The 19,300-nt window shown below is 45.3% G+C and overlaps 1 protein-coding gene and 1 pseudogene across 1 annotated transcript in view; one reads left to right on the top strand and one right to left on the bottom strand.

Annotated features, from left to right (window-relative positions):
• The window catches only part of Pip4k2b (phosphatidylinositol-5-phosphate 4-kinase type 2 beta), a 40,419-nt gene that overhangs the window by 1,817 nt on the left and 19,302 nt on the right, over window positions 1-19,300 (top strand). The window contains exons 2-3 of the mRNA XM_004655491.3: window positions 14,961-15,058; window positions 18,336-18,432. Of these exons, the coding sequence (XP_004655548.1) occupies window positions 14,961-15,058; window positions 18,336-18,432 (195 nt within the window). The remainder of the gene's footprint in view (window positions 1-14,960; window positions 15,059-18,335; window positions 18,433-19,300) is intronic.
• LOC123463759 lies at window positions 3,994-4,109 on the bottom strand (annotated as a pseudogene).

The following is a 19,300-nucleotide window of genomic DNA, read 5'->3' as shown; positions in this document are numbered from 1 at the left end:
GCTGGAAGGAATGTGGGGTCCCTCATTTCACATATGTAAAGGAGGTCTTCAGAGTAGCTTGCCTGGGGTCACAGTAAGATCCAGCTCTTGTCAGCACCAAGAGACTATGTTGGTCAGTGATGGTGCTTGAGTGGCAGGTCCCTTGTTCCTTTTCTCTGCCTTCAGCCAGGACCCAGGATAGGTGAGAGCTATGGTCTTGTTGGAGAACATAAAAGGATGTTGTGCAGTGTATGCCTGCTGTCCGTGCCAGCTCCTGGGAGTGTATATGGTGCTTGGCTTTCTAGTGGGCAGGCAATATGTCAGCACAGATGTAGGCATTGAATAGAAGCCTCTGACTGGTGGATGGACTCAGTGGTCACCTTTTTTCTTTTGCTAACTTTATTTTTATTTATTTACTTGAGAGAGAAACAGGCAGAGAGAGGAAGAGAGAGAATGGGCGTGCCGGGGTCTCCAGCCACTGCAAAGGAACTCCAGACACATCCCCCTTCCCCTTGTGCATGTGGCTTACATTGGGCCCCGGGGAATCAACCCAGGTCCTTTGGCTTTGCAGGCAAATGCCTTAACCACTAAGCCATCTCTCCAGCCCTTTGCTAACTTAATTTTTTTTTTTTTTTTTTTTTAATTTGAGAGAGAAAAGGAGGCAAATAGAGAGAATGGGCATGTGAGGACCTCTGGTCACTGCAGACAAACTCCAGACACATGTGCCACCTTGTACATTTGGCTTTATATAGGTACTGGGGAATCATACCCGGATTCTTTGGCTTTGCTGTCAAGTGCCTTAACAAGCCATCTCTCCAGGCCTTCTTTGCTAACTTTAACAAAGTTTGAAGGACTAGCTGAAAAAGCATTGACTTTAAGCAAGATCCATGCATCTGACCATGATGAGTGAGCTCCTGGGGACAGGGGTTGGGCATGCTCAGAGCATCACTGTGCTGGACAAGTAGGCTTTGGAGGTCAGTCAGTCTCATGTTTTGTTGCTTCATCATGGCCTACAAGAAGGTGTAGCAAATGGTTCAATGTCACTGGGAAATGGAGTCATGATCCTTGAAGGGTACAAAATTGTACACTTTTCCAAGAGATCAGAACCACAGTGCTCCTTGTGGATGCTAGCCTGTCTTGGAGGTTCCCATTCCTTAGAAGCCACCAGTCACACCTTATTGCCTTTATAAGTTTCCAATGTCAACTTCTCTTTGTTTTTTTTTTTTTGTTTGTTTGTTTGTTTGTTTTTCTAGGTAGGGTTTCACTCTAGCCCAGGCTGACCTGGAATTAACTATGTAGTCTCAGGGTGGCCTCGAACTCATGGTGATCCTCCTACCTCTGCCTACCAAGCTCAACTTTTCTTTGGTTCTTCAGTTTTTCAGTCTTTGAGCCTTTGGTCATTTTGGTCTGTATCAAAAAGGGTACATCAGGGGGTGGGGAGATGGCTCAACAGCTGGGGTACTTGCTTGTGAAGCCTGCTGGCCCTGAGTTTCCCCAGCCACCCACATAAAAACTAGTAAGTTAAAAAAAAAATGTGATTGTATATAGCTTTTTAAAACTATTTATTTAAGCCAGGCATAGTGATACACGTCTTTAATCTCAGCACTTGGGAGGCAGAGGCAGGAGGATCACTGTGAGTTCAAGGCCACCCTGACACTACATAGTGAATTCCAGGTCAGCCTGAGCTAGTGTAGACCTACCTCCAAAAACTATAAACAAAACAAAGCAAAAATTTATTTATCTGAGAGAGGGAGAGACAGAGGGAGAGAGAATAGGTGCACCAGGGACTCTAGCCAATGCAAATGAACTCAAGATGCATGCACTACCATGTACATCTGGCTTACGTGGGATCTGGGGAATTGAACCTGGGTCCTTAGGCTTTACAGGCAAGCACCCTAACCACTAAGTCATCTCTCCAGCCCTGAATGCATATATCTTTATCTATGGCGAAAACCAGTTTCTGTCTCCCAAGTCAGTGGTTTTCTTCTGAGTGGAAAAGAACATTTTTTTTTTCCTTGCTTTTGAAGCAGAGTCTTACTCTAGCTGGTCTCAAACTCACAGCATTCTTCCAGTGTCAGCTTCTTCAGTGCTGGGGTTAAAGGCATGAGAGGCTTTTTTTTTTTTTTTTTTTTTTTTGAGATAGGGTCTTGATCTGAGCCCAGGTTGACCTGGAATTCACTATGTAGTCTCAGGCTGGCCTCAAACTCACAGTAATCCTCCTAGCTCTGCCTCAGGAGTGCTGGTACCAAAGGCATGCACCACCACACCCAGCTTAGAGACATTTTTTGTTGTTTGTTTTCCTGAGGTAGGATTTTACTCTTGCCCAGGCTTACTGGAACTTACTCTATAGCTCTGAGCTGGCCTTGAACTCATGGTGGTCCTCCTCCCTCAGCCTCCTGAGTACTGAGACAAGAAGCATCAGCCACCACACCCAGCTAAGAGGAGACTTTAAAAAATATATGTCTATTTATTTATGCTTTAAGAGAGCTGTTTGAACCTAGTGTTATAGGAACCTCTCTCATGGCTAAGACATGGTAACCTAGGTCTCTGTGGAGGAAAAGTGGGAAGGAAACAAGTTGAAAACCTGTCAGGAGAGAAACTGGTGTTTTAGTGAATGAAATGTGGTTCAGAGGGACTGGAATTAAGGATAGTCTCAGAAGGAGCACAGAGACTTGCTGGCCATTTTAGTACCCAGTTATATGTGCAGCCTCACCAGGAGGAGTAAGGACAGTTAATGTAACTCAGTATTTGCTCATTTGAGAAACTGAGGCTAGTCTCAGTGTGAGGGTTCCAACATTCCCATACCCCTGTGAACACTTGATACCATCCTTTCTAGCATAGGCATTCTAGTGGGTGTGAAACAGTATCTCATTGTATTTCTCTGGAAACTAATGATTCGGCATCTCTTCGTATGTATTGGAATTATATATTTTCTTTGTAAAGTATAGCACTTTGTTTAAAAATATATGGTTCTTCTTGCTTCAGTACTGGGATATGAACCCAGAGACTTGTCTATACCTCTCTATAGCACTCTACCACTGATGTGTGCCCTCAGCCCTGTTTCTACTTTCCACTTTTTTTTTTTAATTTAGAAAGATTTTATATAGGGATTATAGAGTTTATAGTGTTTAAGAAAAGAAAGGGAATAATACAGAGCTCCTGCTCAAGATGAGGCAGGAGTGGGGTTCCTAAAAATGGGAAAGCCCCCTAGAGACCCAGACTGGTGTCTCAGAACTCAAGAGAAGGAAGGAAGACAAAGCTTCTGTAAAACAGGGGGTCCTGAGCGAGTAGTCCCCCTTTCCCCTTTTTGTCAAAGTAAGGTCTCACTCTAGCCCAGGCTGACCTTGAATTCACTATATAGTCTCAGGCTGACCTTGAACTCACAGTGATCCTCCTACCTCAGCCTCCAAAGTTCTAGTATCAAAGGTGTGTGCCACCACACTTTGCAGGGAGAGAAAGAATGGTTGCGCCAGAGCTTTTAGCCACTGCAGACAAACTCCAGGTGCATGCTCCATTTTGTGCATCTGACTTTACATAGGTACTGGGGAATTGAACTCTGGTTGTGAGGCTCTGAAAGCAAGCACCATAACTGCTGAACTATCTCTCCAGACCCTTCTCCTTTTTTAAGAGAGAGAGAGAGGGGTGGGGGGAATTGGCATGCCAGTGCCTTAGCCACTGCAACCGAACTCCAGATGCGTGCACTTCATTGTGTGCATGTGTGACTCTGTTCACAAGTGACACCTTGTGTATCTGCCTTATGTGGGTTCTGGTGGGGAGTTGAACCTGGGTCCTTAGGCTTCACAGGGAAGTACCTTAACCACTAAGCCATCTCTCCAGCTCCTCCCCCACCCCCTGAAGTAGGGTCTCACTAGGCCAGGCTGACCTGGAATTCACTCTGTATTCTCAGGGTGGCCTTGAACTCATGGTGGTCCTTCTACCTTTGCCTCCCAAGTGCTGGGATTAAAGGTGTGAGCCACCACGCCTGGATGCTGTTTTTGTTTGTTTGTTTGTTATTTAAATATGGAATGCTTCACGAATTTCTGTGTCATCCTTGCACAGAGACCATGCTAATCATGCTATTCTTCTCTGTATTGTTTCAATTTTAGTATAGGTGCTGCTGAAGCGAGCACATAGGTCTGGTTTTATGTGGTGCTGGGCCTCATGCATGTTAGGCAAGCACTCCAGCTGAGCTACATCATCCTCAGCTTGTTTGCTTTCTCTGTCTGTCTGTCTCTCAGTGTTCCACTAAGTTGCACAGGTTGGCAGTCCTTGAATTTGCAGTTCTCCTTCCTCAGCCAGGATTATCCCAACCCATCAGCTCTGGTTCTTTTCTTTTTCTAATTTCTCCCCCCCCCCCAGGGTCTCACTCTGTAGCATGACTAGCCGTAAACTTGCAAACCTCCTGGCTTCTACTTCCTCAGGGCTGGGGTTGCAGTGCCACCATACCTCTGCCTGTGCCACCATGCCCCGCCAGGTTTGTTTCATACTGTTTCTGTTTAGTCTCCTCATTATTTATGCTGATGGCTCATGGAGTTAATCATGTGGATAATCCAAAAACCACTTATGTGAGGTGAGATGTGACAGGTTTACCTCTCCAGTATGTTGTGCTTAGCATGATACCTGAATGAGTTTGTATTACACAATGTGCCTTGCTGCTGCTGCTACAAGGGAAAGAGAGCAGTCCAGGAATATACAGAGAGCAAAGCAAAGGCACATCTTCCTAACCCATTGGTCAGCCAGGACCTTTCTTGCTTCAAAGCCCTTAGCTGCTCCTTTTGTCTGGCAGATAAAGTTTTTTCTCTGCCTGGCTCTTGAGACTTCTCAGTCCTGGTAGCCTCATCCTGCAGACCATGAGACTTGGACATAGTCACACAAGCCTAACTCTCTTTCCTGTGTTTATCCTGGTGCTAGCCATTCTGCTGTCCTCAAACTCTCCTTTTTTTTTTTTTTTCTACCCATCTGTCCATCCATCCTTCCTTCCACTCAACATTAACAGAGAAACTACTTTGTGCCAGTTATTGTGCTAAGAATGTAAAAACGCGTAAGAGAGTTTCTTCCTCCTAAGACCTCACAGCCTAGTGGAGAAATTAGATGTGTAAACAAATAGCCAAGTGGATGCGATATGTAGGATGTAAAGCTGCACAGAGGAAAGAGTAATTAATTCAGGCTGGGGACTATCAGGGAGCCTCTCAAGACAGGACTGGCATTTAGCCTAGTCTTGGATGGTTCTCATGGCCTTTATCCTTGCCGCTCTTATTACTACCCTGTGTCATCTGAACTGCTACAGTGGACTCATGTCTTCCTGTTTCTTTATGGTTTCTAGGACTTACTTGATTTTCATCCCAGAATTACTTTTCTGTATCTCCCACCTGATCATGTCAATTCTCAGACTTAAACCTGTGAGGGCTTCCCATTGCTGTATAGTTAAATCCAAATTTATCATTTGTAAACAAGTCTTAAGTTTAAATTCAAGCTCCTTGTTAATAGTGTGCTTTTGAGCAGCATTTTTTTTTTTAATGAGCTTCATCTTTATTGTCTACAAAGTGGGCATTTTTCCTTCCGTGACTGCTAGGAGAGAGGCAAAGAGTGGGCAGTACTACCTAAGGCAAGGGAGCCATCCATAAGAGTGATAGTACTGCACCATGGGAAGAGCCCCGGCTTCAGCACCAGGCACGCCCAGGCTCAGATCCTGCTGCTGCTCACACTAAATGGTCCTCAGTAAGGTACCCAACTTCTTTGAAACTCACTTGCAAAATCATATCAGTGGTACTTTATGTGACTACTGAGTGTTGGAAATCCAGAGAGTGCTTGCCACGTAAGTGTAAGGATCTGAGTTCAATCCCCAGAATCCGTGTGAAAGGCAGAAGCTGTGGTGGGCTTCTGTAACTCCAGCACACCTTTGGCAACATGGGAGGAAGCTTCTGCATGAGCTAGCCTGGTGGTCAAGCTAGCCTGGCTAAAGGAGTGCTGGGCAACTTTGAGATCCTACCTTAAACAAGGTGGAAGACGAAGACTGACTGACCTGAAAGTTGTCCTTTGGCCTGCACGTGTACACTGTGGCATGTGCATGTGCACCCACACTCACCCATATGAACATATCTGTCATCTACACCAACTAAAAGTAAGTGGTAGGGGGCTGGAGAGATGGCTTTGTGGTTAAAGGCGCTTGCTTTCAAAGTCTGCTGGCCTGGGTTCATTTCCCCATTACCCACCTAAAACCAGATCCACAAAGTGGTGGATGCATCTGCAGCTTAATGGAAAGAGGCCCTGATGCACCCATTTTCTCTCTCTCTTTCTGTTCTTGCAAATACAAATAAAAAGAAAGTATGGTGGTGCACACCTTTAACCCCAGCACTTATGAGGCAGAGCTAAGAGGATTGCTATGAATTCAAGGCCAGCCTAGGAGTGAGTGCCAGGTCAGCTTGGTCTAGCGTGAAAAACAAAAAGTAAGTAGGGAGGAAGGAAGGAAGGAAGAATGGATGGAGGGTCTGGAGAAATGGCTCAGCAGCTAATGACCCAAATTCTGTTCCCTTGTACCCCACGTGAAGCCAAATGTGCAAAAAGGTGCATGCATTTGGAGTTCATTGAGGGGTTGGAGGCCCTGGTATGACCATTCTCTCTTTCTTCTGTCTCTCTCTGTTTGCAAACACACACACACACACACACACACACACACACTTTTTTTTTTAAAGGAATGAATGGACGGATCCTAGCATAGGGCCTAGGGCCTAGGGCTCAGTTGGTAGAGTGCTTGCCTAGTATGCATGAAGCTCTAGGTTAGATCCTCAGTATTCCATAAATTGAGCATGGTGGCATACTTATAATCCCAGCATTCAGGAGGTGGAGGTAGGCTCAGAAGATCAAGGTCATCTTTGGCTACATAGTAAGTTCCAAGTCAGCCTTGACTACATGAGACCCTGCCCAGACCAGACTGTCCATTACATATGTGTTACATATAACAGCAAAAAGCAACAACCTATTAACAGTCGTTAATCTTCCAGTAACTAGAAGCAGCTGTTATTTATTTTAAAATATTTTTAATTTTTTGCATGTATGTGGGTGTACCAGAGTCTCTCTCTCTTTTTTTTTTTTTTTGATTTTTGAGGTAGGGTCTCACTGTGGTCCAGGCTGACCTGAAATTAACTCTGTAGTCTCAGGGTGGCCTTGAACTCACAGTGATCCTCCTACCTCTGCCTCCCAAGTGCTGGGATTAAAGGTATGCACCACCACGCCTGGCTGTTATTTATTTTAAATAGTTTTTTATTCACTTGAGAGAAAATGGGCGCATCAGGGCCTCTAGCCACTGCAAGTGTACTGCAGATACATGCTCCACCTTGTGCAACTGGCTTTATGTGGGTCCTGAGGAATCTAACCTGAGTCCTTAGGTTTTGCAGGCAAACACCTTAGTTGCTAAGCCATTTCTTCTGCCCAACTTTTTATCTTGAAGAAGGATTTTGCAAAATTGCCTAGGCTGGCCTTAAATTTGTAATCCTCTAGTCTCAACCTCCTGAGTGGCTAGGATTATAGGCCTGTGCCACCAGCTCCAGCCAGCTGTTATTTCTTAATATCTACACCCTGCCAGGCCTTTCACCTGTCTCTTCCGTATCATTCTCCTCCACTCCACATTACCTCGGACCCGCGCTGCTGTCCTCTTCCCGCTCACCTGCACATCCCTACTGCTTCTGAAATGGGCACTGCATTTCACGGTTTGGCTCTGGCTGTTCCCACAGCTCGGGATTCCTTTTCTTTCTTTCTTTTTGGTAGAACTACTATTCTAGGTCTTTTTCAGATGTACTTTGCTACTTCCTCTAGCAACCTGCCCTCTCCTTCCCACTGCTGTGCAGAATCAGCTGTCTCCTGATCTGTTTCATCTCTCTTCACATATAACCCAGTTTCAGCACTCCTCACATTGTGTTATTTACTTGTCTGTCTTCCCAGCCATGTCTTTCTGTTAGTGTCTCCCCAGCTTCTGGCACATTCCTGGCATTTAGTAAATTAAGTAGAAGTTTGGCAGAAACTAAGCCAGATAAGGAAGGGTGTTGAATATCAGGAAAGCTTTATCCTGAGGTCGGTGGAAGATTTTTAAACGGAGGTAGGGGGTAACCTGATCTTCTTGTCCAGTCTTCCAGTGTCAGCGCTCTTGGCAGTACTAGAGGAGGCTTAGGTGCCCTGTTTCTAGCCTGACACGAAAGCACAGGGAACCTGCCTTCCTCAGAACCTCTGCTCATCTTTTTTTGTTTGTTTGTTTTTGAGGTAGGGTCTCACTCCAGCCCAGGTTGACCTGGAATTCACTGTGTAGTCTCAGGGTGGCCTTGAATTTGTGATCCTCCTACCTCTGCCTCCCGAGTGCTGGGATTAAAGGCGTGCACCACCACACCTGGTTTACCTGTGCTCATCATCTGCTGCTGTCCACTCTTCATCATGCACTCCTTTCTCTCTCTTTTTAATTTTTTGACAACTTTTGTACTAACAGACAATAAACCGTGATATTTCCCTCCCCTCCCCCATTTTTCTCTTCATAATTCTACTCTCCATCATATCCCTCCCTCTCTCCATTAATCTGTCTTTGATTTTGATGTCATCATCTTTTCCTCCTGTTATGATGGTCTTGTGAAGGTATTGTTAGGTACTGCAAGGTCATGGATATTAAGGCCAATTTCTGTCTGGACAGTTGCATTGTAAGGAGTCGTACCCTTCCTTTGGCTCTTACATTCTTTCTGCCACCTCTCTGCAATGGACCCTGAACCTTGGAGGGTGTGATAGAGATATGTCAGTGCTGAGCACTCCTCTGCCACTTCTGTTCAGCACTATGTTCTCTTTTGGGTGATCGCAGTGCTCACAGCCATTTGAAAAGAGAAACTTCTCTAACCAAAAGTGAGGGTAGCACTAATATATGAATATGATCATTAATTGCTTTCAGGGCAATTTGGTGAGAATAATATATGCATTTAGCCAGACAAGAGCAGGCTATATACCACTAAGGCACATGACTTCCCTTGCCATAGGCTTTTGATTAGATTTTCAGTACCAGGCTTGTATTCCCTTCCATAGAGTGGGCTTCCAGTCCAATTAGAGAGCAGTTGGTTTCCCCCAGAGCAGACATGTCAATATTGCACCCGTTCAGTCATTTGGCCTGTCTGGCCAAACTTGAAGCTCTCAGTGTCCACTGTTTTCACTGCTGATGACTGATGACTTCTGTCTTTCTTTCTTTTGAGATAGGGTTTCGCTCTAGGCCAGACTGACATGGAATTCACTATGTAGTCTCAGGCTGGCCTCAAACTCACTGCAATACTCCTACCTCTGCCTCCCGAGTGCTGGGATTAAAGGTGTGCACCACCATGCCTGGCTGTCATGTACTCTGAGTTTCACTGTGTCAATGTTTGTCTCATCTCCCTGACATAAGCTGCCTATTTCTTTCTTGTGTATAACACTTGCCCCCTGGCATCCCTTTATTCCCACACACATACTTACCATAGAATGAAACATATAGTTACTATTTCGGTAGGTACTATTTAACTAAAATTGAATTTACTCTCTGGTGATATAAAATTTAGTGCAACTAAAAAAAAAAAAAAAGTACAGCTAATCGTTAGATTGAATCATCATCTGTACATGGCTCCCTGGAACCAAGGTTGAGTCTGTCTAATTGAGGTAGGGACTATTACCAAAACATTACCTTAGTTACAAATCTTCTATTAAGCTGGGCGTGGTGGCGCACACCTTTAATCCCAGCACTCTGGAGGCAGAGGTAGGAGGATCGCCATGAGTTCAAGGCCACTCTGAGACTACATAGTGAATCCCAGGTCAGCCTGAGCTAGAGTGAGACCCTACCTTGAAAAACCAAAAAAAATTTAAAAAAATTTTAAAAAATCTATTAATTGGGTTGTGTAATCAATAAAGGTAAATGGGAACTAAAAGCTGACCAGTACCCCCTCCCAAGGTGTGTTGGTGTGTTCTCACTGTAACCTAACCGAGGCTGACCTGTAATTCACTCTGTAGTCCCAGGCTGACCCCGAATTCATGGTGATTCTCCTACCTCTGCTTCTCTAGTACTGGGATTAAAGGCATGCGCCACTATGCCCAGCAAAAGCTGACCTTTTGACCTTTTTTTTTTTTTTTTTTTTGAGATATGGTCTCATCCTAGCACAGGCTGACCTGGAATTCACTATGTAGTCTCAGAGTTGGCCTTGACCTCATGGCGATCCTCCTACCTCTGCTTCCCGAGTGCTGGGATTAAAGGTGTGCACCACCACGCCCGGCTCAGTTTTACTTTTTTTGTTGTTGTTGTTTTTTGAGGTAGGGTCTCACTCTAGCCCAGGCTGACCTGGAATTCACTATGTAGTCTCTGGGTGGCCTCAAACTCACAGTGATCTTTCTACCTCTGCCTCCTGAGTGCTGGGATTAAAGATGTGTGCCACCACGCCCAGTTTACTATTATTAATATTTTATTTGTGAGAAAAAGAGGCAGAGAGAGAGAATGGGTACACCAGGCACATGTGCCACCTTGTACATCTGGCTTACATGAGTACTGGGGAATTGAACCTGCATCCTTAGGCTTCACAGGCCAGCCCCTTAACTGCTAAGCCATCTCTCCAGCCTCTACATCCAGCTTTACATCCATCCTGGGGAATCAAATCCAGGCTGTCGGGCTTTGTAAGTGAGTGCCTTTAACTTCTGAGCCATCTCTCCAGTTCTCCACTTTGTTTTTATTTTGCATGTTTGTGACACAATCTCACTAATGTAGTCCAGGTTGGCCTCTAACTCATGATCCCTTTGCCTCTGCCTCCTAAGTGATATGATTACAGGCATGTGCCACACCTAGCTATTATGTATTTATTTAGACAAGTTCTTGAGATGTAGCCCAGGATGGTCTTGAACTTGAGGTTTTTCTGCTTCCCCCTTCTTTTTGTTTGTGTGGCTTGGTGTGCCAGGAAAAAGGAAGTGGGATAGCCACCCTGAATTGTTTTTGTTGGCAGAAAAACAAGGAAGTGGAATGGCTTCCGCCACAGGCCCAGATTTGACAATCAGTGACAATCAAGTTCCCTCTAAGTGCCCTGAAATGTTAATAATGGGTGTGGTTCTTTTGACTATAAGGGAGGGTTTAGTCAATGAAGGGTATCACAGATTGGGATGCTGAGAAATGTAAAATCCCCTTTATAAAAGAAAACTGCACATACATAAAATGCACTCACTTTAGTTTGCTGAGGGTTTTTTTTTTTTGTTTTGTTTTGTTTTAGTTTTTCAAGGTAGGGTGTCACTCTAGCCCAGGCTGACCTGGAATTCACTATGTTGTCTCAGGGTGTCCTTGACTCACTGCAGTCCTCCTACCTCTACCTCCTGAGTACTGGGATTAAAGGAGTGTGCTATCACGCCTGCCTAGTTTGCTGAGTTTTTACAAGTATATGTGACCATCACTTCTAATAACCTCATACAACAGTATGTAGGTTGATCCATCCTTCATTCCTTCCTTTCTCTTTCATAAATATTTTGTTTATTTGCAAGGGGATGGGTCCTCTAGCCACTGCAGATGAACTTCAGATGCATGCACCACTTGGTATATCTTGCTTTACTTGGGTACTAGGGAACCAAACCTGGTCTTAAGGGTTAGCAGGCAAGTACCTTAACAGCTGTCCACCTCTCCAGCCCCCCAATTTTTAAGTTTTTAAAAAAATTAATTTTGTGAGAAAGAGAAAGTAAGATAGAGCGAGAGAATGGGGCTGGGCATGGTGGTACACACCTTTGATCCCAGCACTCAGGAGGCAGAGGCAGGTTGAATCCCTGTGATTTCGAGGCCACCCTGAGACTATATAGTGAATTCCAAGTCAGCTTGGGCTAGAGTGAGACCCTACGTTGATAAACAAAAACAAAAAAGAGAGAATGGGCACACCAGGGCCTCTAACCACAGCAAAGGAACTCCAGACACATGTGCCACCTTGTGCATCTGGCTTTACATGGGTCCTAGAGAATCCTTCAAACACATGCACCATCTTGCGTGCATGTGTTAGCCTGCACACTTGTGTCACCTTTGTGTATCTGGCTCATGTGGGACCTGAAGAGTTTAACATGGGTCCTTAGGCTTTGCAGGCAAGCCCCTAAGCCATCTCTCCAACCCTCCCCCCCCCTTTTTTTTTTTGAGGTAGAGTCTCACTCTAGACCAGGTTGACCTGGAATTCACTATGCAATCTTAGGGTGGCCTGGAACTCACAGAAATCCTTCCACCTCTGCCTCCCAAGTGCTGGGATTAAAGGCAGGTGCCACCATGCCCAGCCACACCCCCCTTTGTAAAAAAATATTCTATTTATTTATTTGAGAGAGAATGAGAGAGAGGAAGAGACAGGTAGAGAGAAAGAGAGAATGGGTATGCCAGGGCCTCTAGCCATTGCAAATGAACTCCAGACTTATGTGCCCCCTTGTGCATCTGGCTTATGTGGGTCCTGGGGAATCAAACCGTGGTCCTTAGGCTTAGCAGGCAAACACCTTAACCGCCAAGCCAGTTCCCCAGCCCCCTTTTTTGTTTTTTTGAGACAGGATCTTATGTTGCCCAAGCTGGCCTTGGATTCCTGATCCTTGTGCCTCCAGCATGCACCACTACAGCAGGTCTTTTCTATCACCCTAGACCATGCTGCTCATGCCTCTTATACCTGGAAATCTCAGCCTACCCAAGGCAGCCTCATATGTGATTCCTCTCTTAACTCCTGTCCTAAGGTTTCATGTAAGTAGGGGACACATTCTGGCGTCTATTCAGATCAGTCTTTGTGAGTTGGTTACTTCAGTCTTTGCCCCATGTTCTCTTGCTTATAGATGCACCTCTCCATCTTTCTCGGTTAACCATCATTAGCTTTTTCTTTTTTCCAAGGTAGAGTCTCACTCTAGCCCATGCCAACCTGGAATTCACTATGTACTCTCATGGTGGCCTCGAACTCATGGCGATCCTCCTACCTCTGTCTACCAAGGGCTGGGATTAAAGGCATGTGCCACCACACCCAGCTATTTTGTTGTTATTGTTTGTTTTTGTTTTTTGTTAGCTTTCTTTATAAAATAAAATTATTTTTTATTTTTATTTATTTATTTGAGAGCAACAGACAGAGAGAGAAAGAGGCAGATAGAGAGAGACAAAAGAATGGTCACGCCAGGGCCTCCAGGCACTGGAAATGAACTCCAGATGCATTCGCCCCCTTGTACATCTGGCTAACGTGGTCCTGGGGAATCAAGCCTCGAACCGGGGTCCTTAGGCTTCATAAGCAAGCGCTTAACTGCTAAGCCATCTCTTCAGCACAAAAGAAAATTACTTATTTGCAAGCAGAGAGCTATAGAAGAGAGACAGAGAGAATGAGCGCTCCAGGCCTTCAGCTACTGCAAATGAGCTCCAGATATATGTGCTATTTTGTGCATCTGGCTTTCTGCAGGTACTGGGGAATCGAACCTTGGTTGTTATGCTTTTCAGGCAAGTGCCTTAACCGCTGAGTCCTATCTCCAGCCACATCATTGACTTTTTCACCAATTCTGGGAAGGTATGGTTGCTTCACTGACCCAGTTACTGCATTAACTTGAAACTTACTCCATCTTCTGACATTTCTAAATTTAAAAAAAAAAAAAAAGGTTTGGAACATAAAAGGGCAGCAAATTAAATGCCATTTCCCCCATTTGTTCTCCTACTGGAGTCCTAATGACTGTAGGTTATTCCTTTCCTGCCACATGAGGCCTCATGGAGATAATAGGATTTACAAAGAAAGTATCTGGGAGACACAAGGCTGTGCCCGCCCCCCCCCCCCCCAGTCCATTAAGTCTGGACTAAGGTTTCCTGTGTAAATCCTGAATGCATTAGTGGCATCTGGGTTGAGGGTCAAATGTCAAATACTCTGCTGTGATGGGCTCCTACATCTGTGGCTAATTAGACCACTAATTGGTTGAGCAGGATGGGGGAGGCAGGATCTGCTCTCAGCTGTGCACCAATGGGGAGCCAGCTCCTCGAGGGTGGGGGGATGAAAGAGCCTGGAAGGTTTGTTTGCCGCAGGAGCAACACATCTCCCCAGTTCAGTGTAAGCAGGTCATGGCATGGGAAACTGGTCCTGCTTTCATCAGGAATCTGGCCAGATGATACCTTTCCATCCACTTTACATTTAAACCTTTCCTTTGGAGTTACCCCCAAACAGATCCACCAAGCATTTTTCATGCTGGGAGCTAATTTCTTGAGTGACCCTCAATTTGTATGAAGACATTCAAAGACTTCAATTAATATGCACCTAGGTTGGAGGACATTCATCTGTTGATTAATTTATTATTACAGTTGGCAAATAATTTATTGAGTAACTCATGGGTAAGTCCAGGTGCCAAGACTTTGTGGAGCCCTCTCCTTACCCCCAAGGTCTTTGCTTAGAAAGATCGGTAGTGTGAATGAGTATGTACAAGGTCTTGGGTTTGCTCAACAGGAGCAGGAGGGAAGAGTGAAGGTTGGTTGTGAGAAAAGAGAAAAGAAACAAAGATCAGTAAGGAGGTGTTGTCTAGCTGAAATTCTAGCAGACCCGTGAGGTTTATAAGCATTGACTACAATATGTGGGAACCTATAAGGATCATGGTAAGCTTCATGGAAGAGGTAAGCCACACCTTATCTGGAAAAGGAGAATTGGAGCAGGTGAAGATGAGTCTGAGAACTTACTCTGAAGAAAAGTAGAAAAACGGGCTGGAAAGATGGCTTAGCAGTTAAGGTGCTTGCCTGCAAAGCCTAAGGACCCAGGTTTGATTCCCCAGTACCCATGTAAGCTAGATGCACATGCATGTGGAGTTCGTTTGCAGTGGCTAGAGGCCTGGGTATACCCATTCTTTCTATCTGTGTCTTTCTGTCTCTCACACAAATAAATTATATGTAGAAAAGTAGAAATAAAGCATGGCGGGGTGGCGGGGGATGTCTACGTTGTGGAGGATTGTATCTCTGAGGCAGGTGGCCTCCTGAGTGACAACCTCATTTCCCCCTTGTTTTACAGATCAATGAGCTGAGCAATGTCCCTGTCCCTGTGATGCTAATGCCAGATGATTTCAAAGCCTACAGCAAGATCAAGGTGGACAATCATCTCTTCAATAAGTAAGTGGCATCCTGGGTGGGCTTAAGTGTTGTGGATAGCCCCTTCCTTCCTTTACACTGCTGAAGCTGCATGCATGGGAGCCAGTCCGGACCCTGACAGTGTCAGCAGCACCTTGCTCACAGAGCTAAACAAACTGGCCTGGAAAACACATTCACTGTATGCTTTCCCCTACCTTGTCTGTCGTCTCACTCCTGTATCAGCCCGCCTCCAAGTGTCCCTTTGGGGCATATGGCCAGGTGATTCATCCAGGACTAGCTGTGGAGAAGTGAGCTGCTAGAAGCTAAGGTATCTAGTGTGAGGCTGCAGAAGGGGCCTATCTTGATCTTAGGTTGGAAGCTGCCAGTCACGTTCCAGGCCTGGGATGCAGCCAGTCCTTTTGCACTCCCACCTGTGTGCGAAGCACAGGCTGAGTGAGGTACATAAGGGCACCACCCAACATGACTCATCTGTTTTTTTAATTTAAAAAATTTTTTTAATTATTTATTTTTTTAAAAAATTTTATTCATTTATTTACAAGCAGAGAGAGAGAGTTCCAAGAGAGACAGAGAATGGACATGCCAGGACCTCTAGCCACTGCAAACAAACTCCAGATGTATGTACCCCTTGTACATTTGGCTTACATGGGTCCTGGGGAATTGAACCTGGGTCCTTTAGCTTCACAGGCAAATGCCTTAACTGCTAAGCCATTTCTCCAGCCCTTTTGTTCACTTTTTATTTATCTATTTGAGAGTGACAGACACAGAGAGAAACGCTCAGAGAGAGAGAGAATGGGCACGCCAGGGCCCCAGCCACTGCAAACAAACTCCAGACGCATGCACCCCCTTGTGCATCTGGCTAACGTGGGTCTTGGGGAGTCGAACCTTGAACCAGAGTCCTTAGGCTTCATCGGCAAGTGCTTAACCGCTAAGCCATCTCTCCAGCCCTCCCCCCCAATTTTTAAAATTGGGACTGAAGAGATGGCTTAGCAGTTAAGGAACTTGCCAGCGAAGCCTAAGAACCCAGGTACAATTCCCAGGACCCACATAAGCCAGATACACATGGTGGCGCACACATTTGGAATTTGTTTGTAGTGGCTATGGTGCCCTGGTGTCCCCATTCTGTCTCCCTCTTTCTCTCTCTCCCAAATAAATAAATAAAATATTTTACTTATTTGCAAACTGAGAGAGAGGGAGTGAGAATATGTTATGGACACACCAGGGCCAATACTCACTGCAAACAAACTCCAGATGCATGTGCTGCTTTGTGCATCTGGCTTTATGTGGGTACTGTAGGGGAATTGAACCCAGGTAATTAGGATTTGCAAGCAAGCATCTTAACTGCTGAGCTATCTCCAGCCTTGCCCCACCCATTCCCCCCACCCCCAGGTAGGGTCTCACTCTAGCCCAGGCTGACCTTGAATTCACTATGTAGGTAGTTTAAGACTGGCTTTGAACTTACAGTGATCCTCTTACCTCTGCCTTGAGTGCTGGGGATTAAAGGCATGCACTAACCACCATGCTCACCCAAATAATTTTTTTGTTGTTTTGTTTTTGGTTTTGTAGGTAGGGTCTCACTCTAGCCCAGGCTGACCTGGAATTCACTGTGTAGTCTCAGGGTGGCCTTGAACTCACGGCAGTTCTCCTACCTCTGCCTCCCGAGTGCTAGGATTAAAGCGCCACCACTCCCAGCTCTTGTGTTTTATTTTATTTTATTATTTTAAATATTGCCAGGCATGGTGGTGCACACCTGTAATCCCAGCACTCGGGAGGCAGAGGTAGGGGGATCACTGTGAGTTTGAGTCCACCCTAAGACTACATAGTGAATTCTAGGTCAGCCTGGACTCTGGACTAGAGCAAGACCCTACCTCAGAAACCCAAAAAATTGGTCACTGAGCTGGAGAGATGGCTTCGTCATTAAGGCACTTGCCTGCAAAGCCAACGGACTCAGGTTTGATTCCCCAGTACTCACATAAAGCCAGATGTACAAGGAGGCACATGTGTCTGGTGTTTGTTTGCAGTGGCTAGAGGCTCTGGTGCACCCATTCTCTCTTTTTTTCTCTCTCTGTCTCAGCCACTTTCTCCCTCTGAAATAAATGTTTTAAAATATTTTATTTATTTATTTAAGAGGAAGAGAGAGAGAAAGGAAGAGGCAGATAGAGGGAGAGAATGGATGTGCCAGGGCCTCTAGGCACTGCAAATGAACTCCATGTGCATGTGCCACCTTGTAAATCTGGCTTACATAGGTACTAGGGAATCAAACCTGGGTCCTTGGGCTTTACTGGCAAACACCTTAACTGCTAAGCCATCTCTCCAGCCCTAAATAAAATATTTTACTTATTTATTTATTTATAAGCAGAGAAAGAGGAGAGAGAATGGGTGCACTAGGGCTACCAGTAAACTCCAGATGTATGGGGATCACTGTGCATCTGGCTTTATATGTGTACTGAGAAATCAAACCTGGATTGGTAGGCTTTTCAGGAAGGTATCTTAACTGCTGAGCCATCTCTCCAGCCCATACTTAGTTTTATTTTTTTTGAGATAGGGTCTCACTCTAGCCCAGGCTAACCTGGAATTCACTATGTAGTCTCAGGGTAACCTCAAACTCATGGCAATTCTCCTACCTCTGTCTCCCAAGTACTGGGAAAAGATGTGTGCCACCATGCTCAGCATAGTTTTGTTTTTTTTTTAAATATGTACATACATTTTATTTATATATTTGTTTATTTGAGAAAGGGAGAAGGAGAGAGGGAGAATGAGAATGGGCAAGCCAGTGCCTCCAGCCACAGAAAACAAACTCCAGATGCATGTGCCTCCTTGTACATCTGGTTTACATGGGTCCTGGAGAATCAAACTGGGGTCTTTTAGCTTTGCAGGCAAAATGCCTTAACCACTAAGCCATCTGTCCAGCCCATAAATAGTTTTTCAAATGCAGATTTCCAGACTTAACTCTGGAATTCCTGGGACTTCAAACTTACATTTTTTTAAAAATTTTGTTTATTTATTTGAGAGGGAGAGAAAGAGGCAGATAGAGAGAGAAATGGGACTTCAAATGAATTCCAAGGTGTGTGCCACCTTGTGCATCTGGCTTTACATGGGTACTGGGGAATCGAACCTGGTTCCTTTGGCTTTGCCAGCAAGCTCTTAGCCACTAAGCCATCTCTCCAGCCCTCAAACTTACATTTTAAACATGGCAGATTCTTCAGATCTGGGTGATTTTGGACCATACCTTGGAGAATTCTTGTGTCATCATTAAGCTGAGTAAGGAGCAGTTTGAAAAGCCTTGTCTGCTTTCCCCTAGGGAGAACCTCCCTAGCCGCTTCAAGTTCAAGGAGTACTGCCCCATGGTGTTCCGAAACCTGCGGGAAAGGTTCGGGATTGATGATCAGGATTATCAGGTATGGGCTTTCTTGACACATCTGATGGGTCAGGGGTGGGGGTAGAGCTGGGGATAGGGATCAAGAAGTCACAGGTCAAGTAGAGGGGAAAGGTCAGCTGTCCTTTTGCTGCCATGTCACCCTGCTCCAGCTTTCTCCAGCACCAGCTGTTCCCCCAGGTCTATTGGGCTCTTAGGGAATGCCTCCCAGGCTCCTGCCCCAGGGAGGAACTGTGCAGTGGGAGAGAGAGGGTGCTGTGGGAGCTGCTTCATTTCAGTCTGACATTCCCAGTCTAGGCTAAAGAACTCTCCTTCGTAGTTTGCCTTAAGAGAGAGAGAATTGTTGCCAGCGAGAGATGAGGCCTCTTAAAGCAAATAAGACAGATTAGAAAAGGAAGACTTCGAGGGTAGTATAACCTACTGCCAGGTATGAGTGTTACCTCTTAAAATGTCCCCTTTCCTGGTGGTGGGAGGGAGGGTAGGCATGGCAAAGTTAACTCCACTCTTCAGGAGTGATACTGGCATAGAAGCTACTCGCCTGTCAGGAAGAATCAGTCCCATTATCAGGGCATTGGTCTGACCCAGGGAGCTGGGAGGATGGCTTAGTGGGTCAAGTACTTGCCATACAAACATGAAGACCTGAGTACACATTCCAGCACCCATATTCAAAATACCAGTAGTGGGCTGAAGAGATGGTTTAGCAGTTAAGGCATTTGCCTGCAAAGCTGAAGGACCTTGGTTCAGTTCCCAGGGCCCATGTTAGCCAGATGCACAAGATGGTGCATGCGTCTGGAGTTCGTTTGCAGTGGCTGAAGGCCCTGGCACACCCATTCTTCCTCTCCCTGTCTGCCTCTCTTTTCTCTCAAATAAATAAATAATAAATAAAATAT

Source organism: Jaculus jaculus, chromosome 9 (assembly GCF_020740685.1).
Source record: "Jaculus jaculus isolate mJacJac1 chromosome 9, mJacJac1.mat.Y.cur, whole genome shotgun sequence".
In the NCBI taxonomy this organism is placed as follows: Eukaryota; Metazoa; Chordata; class Mammalia; order Rodentia; family Dipodidae; genus Jaculus; species Jaculus jaculus.
The sequence above is the reverse complement of the archived record's forward strand: the minus strand, read 5'-3'. Positions and strand labels throughout refer to the sequence as shown.